Source organism: Lissotriton vulgaris, chromosome 1_1 (assembly GCF_964263255.1).
Source record: "Lissotriton vulgaris chromosome 1_1, aLisVul1.2, whole genome shotgun sequence".
NCBI classification, from domain to species: domain Eukaryota; kingdom Metazoa; phylum Chordata; class Amphibia; order Caudata; family Salamandridae; genus Lissotriton; species Lissotriton vulgaris.
In genome coordinates this window covers 1,766,559,952-1,766,570,589 of record NC_141685.1, presented here as the reverse complement: position 1 = coordinate 1,766,570,589, position 10,638 = coordinate 1,766,559,952, and the positions used below count along the sequence as shown (strand labels likewise).

The following is a 10,638-nucleotide window of genomic DNA, read 5'->3' as shown; positions in this document are numbered from 1 at the left end:
TTCAGTGAAGCCTAACTGTTGTATTAAAATGTATGAAAAATTAAATAGACATTAGATAGTACGTTGCTTTGATATTGCAGACAATATTATTAAAATAAAGCAAAGATTTTGAACAATGCAGAGGAATTGTGAAATGTGAAACTTGCATTAGTAGATCTTTTACTTGGAGTGTGAGTAATATGTTTAATTCGTTTTTGCATATTTATGTAAAATTTCAGAAAAAATAGATGAAATTACATAGAATTATGCAAAATGTAAAACTGACATTCAGCACTTTATTCTAGCATGAAATGCATAATCCTATTCAATTTGAATGCAAGGATGTATTTGGTGCCAAAAGACCTTTAAAAATATAAGTTCCGCAAACACCAGCCCTTTCTTGTTCTGGTCATTCGCATAATTGCGTGACGTGGCATAGTAGCATCATTTCAGGAATTTCATATAACAACATAGGGGCAGATTTATGAAGGAAGGTCTTGCGCCGCCGGTGCGTCACTTTTTCCCATGTTAAAAATGACGCACCGGCGGCGCAAGGCCTTCATAAATCTGCCCCATAATGTGTAATTAAGCAAGATTACACCTGCGTTACAGATTACATATATTTTTTTCATATTTATCTTCTGTGGATACATAAATACAAAATTGCAGGTACGCGGAATTATTGGGACACCAAGATCAGCTGCAGCCTCATTGAGGATATGTTTTTATTTTCATCCTTTCTTCTTAATTCATTAGCTATTTTAGTGATGCTAAATTGAGTCCGGTTTTCTGAATCTACCTCACTCTGTTGCAAGCTCTCTTTGGGAGCTGTTCCCTACCTTAGCCTTTCTTTGTGTCACTGCTCTGCCTTGTAGTTTCTGCGACAGCCTGACGCGTTACTTTCTGAAGTCTGTCTCCGTCTCCTGTGCCCGTTGCTGACACCTTACCCATTCCTTGCGGTAGCCCGGCTTAAATGGCTTTGAAAGGCTCACTGCCATCCATGCCTTACTATCACGATCCTGCCGGGTCTGGAATGCGGTCTCCCGCTCAGGGAGGCTGCGGTACCACAATTGTCCACTGGTGGGCCAAGAGCTCAACGACCTGCCGACGCTGGAGGTGCGCTGTCACCCAGCAGGAGGAGCAAGGGGTGGGGGATGATAAGCAGAGCGGGGGCCGAAAGTGAGAGTCAGAAATGATCATTCAGGCAATAAAATGCGGCTTAGCAGCAGACACGCGGAGCAGCACACGGAGGCTGGTGTCCCAGGGAGCTCGGTCTAGTTCAGAGCAGCTCCTCACGCCGCGGTACATCGTATTAGAGGGATGCGTATGGGCTGAACAGACAGAACGGCCTCTGACCCCCTTCCAGGCTGCAATGTTACCCAGAAGACATGCTCTGCGGGGCTCTGCTGATATCTGCAGGGCTGCTCCCTGCAGACGCCGGCACCTGGAGGTGAGGGCGCTCTGCCTCGCACGCCCCGCGACGAGCCTTCAGTGCACTTGCAGTTAAGTGCGGAGGAGCTGGGCTACTGTTGAAGAGGATTCATCACCGCAGACTTTTTTGTCTTCCTGGCGGCAGATTTGCAGAAGTAACCTGGCCCGCGGCCCTCATTCATGCCCCCCTGCAAGGAGCGCTGCCATGGAGAACTGGGGCCTCCTCCTCTTATTTCTGGGGTGCTGCTCTTCTCTAGTTGCAGGTGGGTCCGCATTTCATCATCCTTTGGTCGTTTTCATGTGTCCTGCTTTTAGTCACATGCTTATCTATTTGTGTTCATTCACCAGGAATGGGCAAATTGTGGGTCGTTCAAAGTTATGATCTCAGAAATATTTTGTTCTGTAGGCTGCCCAAGGAGGCCACGCCTGGCACCCTGGGACCAGGAGTTCGCTGTTTAGAGAGGGGAAGTGCCTCGCCTTACACATAACAGATGTGAAGCGATGGTCTCTCATTCCTGATATTTTCCTGGATGTTAAAGGGGACTAGTTAGTATCATGTGATTCTATTCTATTCTCTTCTCTTCTCTTCTCTTCTCTTCTCTTCTCTTCTCTTCTCTTCTCTTCTCTTCTCTTCTCTTCTCTTCTCTTCTCTCCCCCCCCCCCCCCCCCCCCCCCTCTGCCCTCGGCTCGCCCTCCCAATCAACTCCGTCCTCTATCCCTCGCTCTACACCACGTTGCTTGCGTGCTGGGCGTGGGTGAACCTCGGTACGGGCAAGAGTGTTTGCGTCTTTTATCGCGCGCACTTGCCTCCGGTCATAGTCTCAGCACGTGTGAGCGCCTCGCGCTGTAAGCCCGTTGACCGGCTCCCAGTGCCTGTACTTAGCTCACGAGCTCATCCGCCTTCGACTCAGACTGCTCACAAGCACGCCACAAGGACAGATTGGAATATAATATTGCTTTCCGTAATCTCTGTACACAAACTCTTGTCGAGTAGCGAGTGATCTTCTCTCTACCTGTTGAAGCCATTAAAAGACGATTATTTGCAATGAGTGAGATTTTTTTTTAAATACAACTCTTGCAGACTTCTGTGTGTATCCCGAAGACCAACTTTCCGGTGTTGTGAAAATGAGTACCAGTGTGTACGAATTAGAAGCCCTGTTTCCGCACTGTTCTTAATGCCTCTAGTTCCTTTCCATGTCCTGCCACATTTTATAAGACAGGGAGCGCAACAGGTACAAGGACACATGGTGATCTGCCCAGGATCGCACACAATGTGCGGATGGCTAGACTAGGACACGTCCTCATGTTCCAAAACAAACACCTTCGTCAATTCGCATCAGGTAGAGCTCTGTAAATCTTCCGCCCGCGGCAGCAAGCTCTCTAAGAACGAAAGCACATTATCAGCCTTGAAACAATTGCTTCCTGTGAACACCGTGTACCGAGAAAAGCTGCAACATTGGCCAGAATGTCTAACTCGCAGAAACCATCAGAGGGCAACATTCCGCTCTCCCTCGGTGTTTTGCTTTAGCCTCCCAACTCGTCGCATCACATGATCCTTATTTCTAGGATATTATTTTATGTTCCTGGAAGCAAGATTGTGGATAAGCGGATTTGTTGCAGCAGGCTACAGCTGGTGACGGCGCAGTAAACAGCAGACTTCAGCTGCTTCACAAATGGAATCAGTCCCTTCTCGATGGCCTGTCATTATTTAATAATGCAGTCTCATTGGCGAAGTTCTTTTTTACTGACCGAGTGCCCCGGAAACCTCAGAGGGTCGTGCAGGACCCCAGCCTTCTACCGAGTCAGAGAATCTGGCCCGGAAGCAAAACGTAGAGTCAACCATCTCACTGTGTACGTTTTAGGCTGCACAGGCAGGCTTGATCTGAGGGCTGGTGGAAAATAGTAGTGCAAAGTTTTATAAAGTTTATCAAACTCATAGTTCAGTAATTTGGAAAAATAGGGAATCCTTATTAATTCAGATGTTTCAATTTTAATTAGAACTAAAACAGAAACCAGGCCAACAGTGCTTTGCAACATCAAAGTCTCTTCATCAGGGCCAGTGCATTATCCATCACTGGTTTACATCCGAATACGATAGCATTAGCACTTCAAATGTTTATTCTTAGAGAAAAGAAAGAAATTAGCCATGGGGCAATTATTTCTGCCAATCAAATTGTTAAAGATATCAAAGACTGATATGTTTTAAGGATAGACCAGTCACTCTCCTTCAGCCCACAACGGCTTGATAACCAATTCAGTCGCGCGCCCACAGTGACACGGGCAAGCACTTACCACTATGTTAATTTCTTTCTGTTAGATGAAAATGAACATATTAAGTGCCAATGCTTTGGAATTCGGATGTAAACCAGTGATCGAGGAGACCGGGTCTTGTATTCTCACCATATTGCTAAAATAAACCACACCACTGCTGGCAAGAAAGTTTGCTCTAGGGCTGGTCTTTCTTATAGGTGCCTCATAACTCTTAGCGTCCAAGTGGTTAAGAACCCAGACCATGAGGGGATTTTATCAAAGAACCTGTGTTTGGAGATGTATATATAAGCAATTGCTTTCTGTCTTCAAATCATCAATGAGATACAGAGGCCATGCCTACCTGAGCAACCACATGCAGTCCAACCAATCCTCCAGGCACATCCACCCACCCAGACTCTCACCACACGCACCCCACGCATATGCAAAGGCAGATCAGGAAGTCGCTCCTTCTCATACATTGTTCCTAAAACATGGCGCGACCTCCCTCAACACATTAGAGCCTCCTCATCTCTTCTTGAATTCCGCAAGAAGCCTGAAGTTCAGTCCCTTCGAGGCTAGCCTCACTCACCTGCAAAGTGCCAGGATACTCTCATGGCTGATAGTGTGTTATAAAAATACACATAACATACCGTTTTTCTGAGTGCTTTTGAGATGTAATGTATGGAGGCCCAACGATATACGCAATAGCCAATAGCATTATGTGAAAGAGCAAATGTTGCTCTGGGCAGAGCCAAAGCCCACTCTATGTATATTTTAAGTTGTTGGTAGCAAAATCGGTGTTGTATTGAGTTTCACTATCAAGTCAGACCTAAAAATCACTTATGTTGAGTAGCACCTGAGTCTTCTTTCTAAGCTCTCCACATTTGGCAGGGAATTTACACATTTGGATGTAAAGTACTATGGGCATCATTACGATGCCAAATGGTCATACTGCCGCCCGCCATCACGGCGGTCCGAGGACTGCCTGACAGGCAGGTGGCGGTCCAACTGCCCAATTACAATTTGATAGCCCTGGTGGTGGTTGGAAAGTGCATTTTTCTACTGTGGCTTGTGCTGCGGCCCAGGTAAAGGGCGCAGCACAAGCCACAGTAGATAAAAAGCACTCTGTACACATCAATGCACTGTGTGTCAGGCACCTTGTGGTGCCTGGCCCATGGTGCATGGATGTGTGTGTGGGGGGGGCACTACATGTTGCCCCCAGGGCCACTTAGCATTTAGCCTCTATGGAACCCGGGCATTGACTGTCTACGACAATCTACCTTGGAAACACTTGTATTTCATTTACAACCTGTGCTGTATACATGCCTGGAAAATATCAAAGGTCACTAACACAAGCAAGTATTCAAAAGAAATGACAAATTCATGAAAATAATCAAATCCCTGTCATCAATCTTTTGTCAATGGATTTAAACACAAAAATAAAAACTGAAGCTGTTGGTATAAAAACGTTGACTAAGAAATGCAGACTTTAAAGTGTGTTTGAGTTCAAGCAAATGCTTCAAATAGTGTTGGAGTCAGTGCCTTATACAGAACAGAGCATACAAAGTTTACATGGCTTAGCAGTACCCATTGCATGTAAGGAATACAGGAAATGACCTGGCCACCTCATGTGTGCAGCAGGTAAATTATATGACATTTAGCATCATGCCAGGTGTGCATATGAGCGTTAGGAAAAGGGCACTCTGGGTGGCATCATACACAGGCATGGACCTCAGCGGGGCTCCGGCCCTGCTGTAGGGTGTGGAAAAATACAGGTAAGATGAGTGAGCAGATATCACAAGAATAGACAAGTAACATGCACCCAACATTTTCTTGGGCCGTGCCGCTGGTATTCTACACACAGGGGTATAGTGCACAATGCTCTAGTACATTCTGATCATTTAGGTCATTGGCGGTGTAGTATGTGATATTAGAGCACTGCATTGCGCAGAGCCCTCTTTATGATTCTAATCATTATTGATACATATTCCTGATTGCTAGTTTTTGGATCATAATCACAATCTGCAGTCAATTGTAGTTTTTTCATGACGTGAGAGGTAATAACCGCAGCATCGAGCGCCGTATGTCTGAATATTGAACCAGAAATGGCACATTATAGGTTTTGTAAAGCAACCTTATATAGTGTTGTTCCAATTAAAGTTTTAATTTCGATGTTCTTTATAAAATTGTTATTTTTTATTTATTTACACATTTTGTAAAGTGTTAGCTTGTGATGCGAGTCACTAAAATAGCACTTTTGTGGCTTAGCAAGGTTGATTGTGGGAGTCTCAACTCCCATCTCCCCATAAGGCAATGTCTCCAAGTCTAAGGAAGCTCTGGGTGGTCTGCAAATTTGCACTGTATTGGTATTCCACATTGGGGTTTCTGCTCTGTTCAGAGCCCTGCCAAGAAGTGGAGGAGGGGTACTCCTGTACTTTGAAGAAGAGGAGGGGTCTGCCCCATTGAATAGTTTTGTTTTCAGCTACTTATTTATGGTTCTGTATTGCATGGATATGACACAAGAAAGACAGTGAGCTTTTACATGAATAATAGCATAAAACAATACGGTAAATTGACATTCGCAAGGATAGGATCCTTGTATGAAAGGCATTCAGTGAGTGGGGTGACAAAAAAGCAGTTTTTCAGTCAGGAGGGTGAAGGCCTCTGTGTCCAACCACCCAAAGGGAAGTCTAAGCGAATACCATTAATAGAAATGCAATATCAAAATCCATGAATAGGTTTGATCTGAGAACACTTCCTTGGAAAAAAACCCTGCTTCTAAGGCAGGAGTGGTTGGCAAAAAAGACCAATTGTAAGAAATTGGATTATTTGTTGAAGCGGGAGAGAACCCCCTTCAAGGAATAATCATAATCCTTATTAGGGTGAACTACAAAAGTCACTATATAGCCCAGTTACTCCGGAAGATTGGCTCACACACAGGCTTAATTTTGAGGCAATGTGTAAAGTATTTGTGCATTGCTCAAACAGTAATAAAGTCAAAACACAACACAAGAACCCAAACCAATTTAGAAAAATAGAATACACTTAAATTAATAGAATGACACAAAAATGACAAAAATCCAGTTGGTAAAATTGGAGTTTTGTGTTTTCAAAGTTTTAGTAAAATTAGAAGAAAAAGGTGTAAAGCACCAACTGCTGGTATTTGGTCACGCCAGAACAGTATCAAGTCACATGTTCAGGCGAACCACAGTGGAATACGGACCGGATAACGGACCAGGTTTAGCCCACTAGAAGTTTTACTCTCTAACTTTGATGCAAGGTCTGTACAGCGCAACTCTGCGGGGCTCTATGTCGCTTTTTGTTGCTACACATTGCATCCAGTGAGACTTTCACTCGGGAGCTTTGCGGCTCTGAGGGGTTCTGTGTCGTTCAGCTTCAGATCTGGTGATGCCTTCAGTGAGGAGCTGATCTGCAGGCTCTGCATTGGATCCATTGAGACTACAGTCAGGCGCTACGCAACTTTGCAGGGCTCTGCGTTGCTCGCCATCTGTACTGGTGAAGCCTTTGGTTAGGAGCTGCACAGCTTTGCAGTGATCTGCTTCACTCTATATCAGATCTGGTGAAACTTTCAATTAAAGAAGGAGAAGTGCACTCTGATTCCGGACAAGTGTTTATGACCCTGAGGACAACACTCAGGGTCACGACTCACTTCCAAATTGGCCAGCATAGGGGATTACGTCAGGTTCAGTTGGGTATGGTCAGCTGGAAAGCAGGAAAGGCCTTTGGAAGCTTGTTGTGTCCCTATAGGTCGGACAGGAATTCACCCAACTGGCCCTTGGAGTCACCTCTGAGGAGCCAGGGTTCAAGGCAAGCAGATCCAGTCTTCCTTCTTCAGATTTCAGGCCAGTCCTTCTGCTGAATATTTCACAGGTCCAGGAGGTTTCAGATGAGAGGGTCTTAGGGTGCCACTTTTATCCCCAGTGACATCCTGTGGGTAGGGGATGCCCCCTTTGTGTAGCTTTTCCCCTTTCCTGGGTCTGCCTCCAAACTGCCTAGAGTACCAAAGGGCAGGTAGAACTAGGTGTGAGCAACGTTTGGCAGTGGCAGGGCAGGCAGCCCCTAGAAGTCAGGAGGGGGTTAGAAAGCCCTGATGCTATAATTTGAAGCTCAGGAAGGCTTAGTACAAACCCACAGGACACCCTGCTTAGGAGAGTAACACTCTGCCCCATACCCAATGTCCTTTAGTCCCCATGTCAGTAAGGAATACGCAAAACACCACAGGAGACCCATTCACATTCATGTGACCTTGGACACTGGCAGAAAGGAACATTGGGTTTAGACAGAAAAATGCCAGATTTCATTTCTAAAAGTGACATTTTCAGAATAGTAACTTAAAATATATGTGTACCATTAAAAGGATTTGAAATTACAATTAGTTTGAGTGGAAACAGCAGTTCTCTATCTGGTCTCAAACTGAAGTTACCAATTATTATGTATAATATGGTAATCTGGTGTTAGTATATGGGAGAGATACCCTTTCAACAGTAAAAAACAACTTTGCAAGTTTTTCACTGTTTGGACATGTAATACATATCTTACTTATGAAATACCATGCATCCTGCCCTATGAGCCTTTAGGGCCTGCCTTAGGTGTGACTTATAAGTATTAAAAACAAAGGTTTGTTTTGCCAGGTCAAAATAGCAGTTTAAAACTACTGCACTACAGGCTACAATGGCACACCTGAGGCATGTTTTGCAAGCTACTGCAGTGGGTGGAACAATGTATGCTGCAGCCCACTAGTCATTTAGAAGCCTCGGGTACACTTAGAGGGACTTCCAAGTAAATTACATGACTGATCAGGTGTAGGAAAATGTTGCCATATTTAAGGGAGACAGGTCAGAGACGGGTCAAGCATTTTTGCACTGGTTAGCAGGGATAAAGTGTACATCGTTATAATTCCAACAAAATGATTTGAGCCAAAATACGGGATGAAGGCAAAAGGTTTGGGGGGATACCACACCAAGGATACCAGGTCTAACAGGACAAATGACTGTGCTGAGAAGATCAAAACTCACAGGAAAAGGATTGCTATGTATGGTTTTCACAGTGAGCCATTAGCATGAATACTGTTTTTTAAATCCAGTCATTCATTGCTGTAGCATAGCAACAGTAGCAAAACGTTCCTTTGACTTCACAACTCCTGCAAAGATCATGACAGCAATGGAAGATTAAATGTAGGTGACATATCTAACATAATATTAAAGATGGCTCACTGTGAATAAAGGGGATCGTTTGACTTGGATCTCCAAGTGACTTTATTCTATTTGCCTATTTGATGTCAATCGGAGCCCCTCAGAGAAAAACATCACTGTTATTCACATTTATCAATGTATCATACGATACATTTTAGATAGTATTTACACAAAACATTGAGTTTTAAATATCAAAATATAGAAATATTGGAAAAAATATAATGTTACGAAAATATTGTGATGCAGATATTATTGTCAAGAATATAAATTGTTTTCCAGGTATGTAATATCGTTGTTAAGAATGTCATTGTTAATATTGTTTTCAATAATATAAATGTAAAAATATGTTTTTGTAATTTTTGTTATGGGTTTTAGTTCATATATTAGCTTGATGTGTTATTATTGTATAATTGTTAATATTTTGAAATATTGATTCTATTGCTGATGAAGAGTGGTCCCGTTCTATGTATCGCTTTATGGGTGATGCAAAGCAGCTTGAATGTGGATCTTCTGGCAACTGGTAACCAATGCAGGGCTTTCAAGGCAAGGGAGATGTGGTCTTGCGGTTTTATATGTAAGAGTAGTCTGGCAGCCGAGTTCTGAGTCCGTTCATGGTCGATAAAGGTGATCCGTGGTAGAGCTATTGGCGTAACCAGGTTTGGACAAAACAAGTGAGATAGTAGCCTGGACCTTGTGTGGAAATCCCAACTAGGGAAAGATTTGTCACAAAGTTTTTATAGTAACAAAGCTTGATCTTGCTAGTTTGTTAACTTGGGCATTCATTGATAGCTTGAAGTCCATGGTCATTCCGTGGTTTCTTACTTCCTTCAATATTTCAGGTAGTGTTCCCAGATTATCAGGCCATGTGGCAAGCGTGTCATAATGTTTCCAATTGCCACAAATCAATATTTCTGTTTTGGAAGCAATATATTTGAGATGGCTCCACATCATCCATTGATTCACGGCTGTTCGACAACTGAAAATTGGAGAGTTTCCAATGTCTTTTGGGCATTGCAGTTGAAGGAGTATTTGCGTGTCATATACATAGTTATTGCATGCAAGGTGAATTGATTGATCAGTGCTGGTAATGTAGATTTTGAAAAGAATGGGTGAGATTATAGAGCCTTGAGGGATCCCTGCTTTTTTGAAGTACGGTTTGGAAGAGAAAGGTGGGGTATGGTTAACATTAGTTCTGTTGCAAGGTAGGATTCAATCCAGTCTAGAGCAGGCCCCTCTATGCCTGCTTCATTGAGATTTTGTACCAGAGTGTCATGGTCAATCATGTGAAAAGCAGCCGAGAGGTCCAAGAGAAGTAGTGCAGCAACCCTGTTGCAGTCATCTGTGTTGTTCAGGTCATCCCAGATGCCAAGGAGGGCAGATTCTGTGCCTCTTCCTGGACGGAGTCCAACATGTCTGGTTTCTCCATGTAATGATTTGCCAGTTTGTCTGTGAACTCTTGAGTGATGGAATGAACTGCTTCTAGGCAATTTGGTATATGAAATTCATTGAGAATTTTATAGAATTCTTTATTTGCACATTTACCATTTTCAATTCTGTCTGAATAGTATTTTTTTCTTCGCTTCAACAGTTGACTTGTATAATCTGTTAATTTTCTGTGGGACAAGTTTGTCTTGGTTGGCATTTGATTTGAGCCAGGCATGTTGCAGCTTTCAAATGTGTTGTTTTATCTCTTTTATCTCTAGTTCTCCAATGTGCTTTTTTTCTTTTGTTCTGTTGCATTGTTTTTAGTGGTATCAGGATATCA

At 43.4% G+C, this 10,638-nt stretch overlaps 1 protein-coding gene across 1 annotated transcript in view; it reads left to right on the top strand.

Annotated features, from left to right (window-relative positions):
* Positions 1 to 1,102: 1,102 nt before the first annotated feature.
* The window catches only part of NTN4 (netrin 4), a 541,542-nt gene continuing 532,006 nt past the window's right edge, over positions 1,103 to 10,638 (top strand). The window contains exon 1 of the mRNA XM_086919074.1: positions 1,103 to 1,673. Within this exon, the coding sequence (XP_086775200.1) occupies positions 1,616 to 1,673 (58 nt within the window). The 5' untranslated portion in view covers positions 1,103 to 1,615. The remainder of the gene's footprint in view (positions 1,674 to 10,638) is intronic.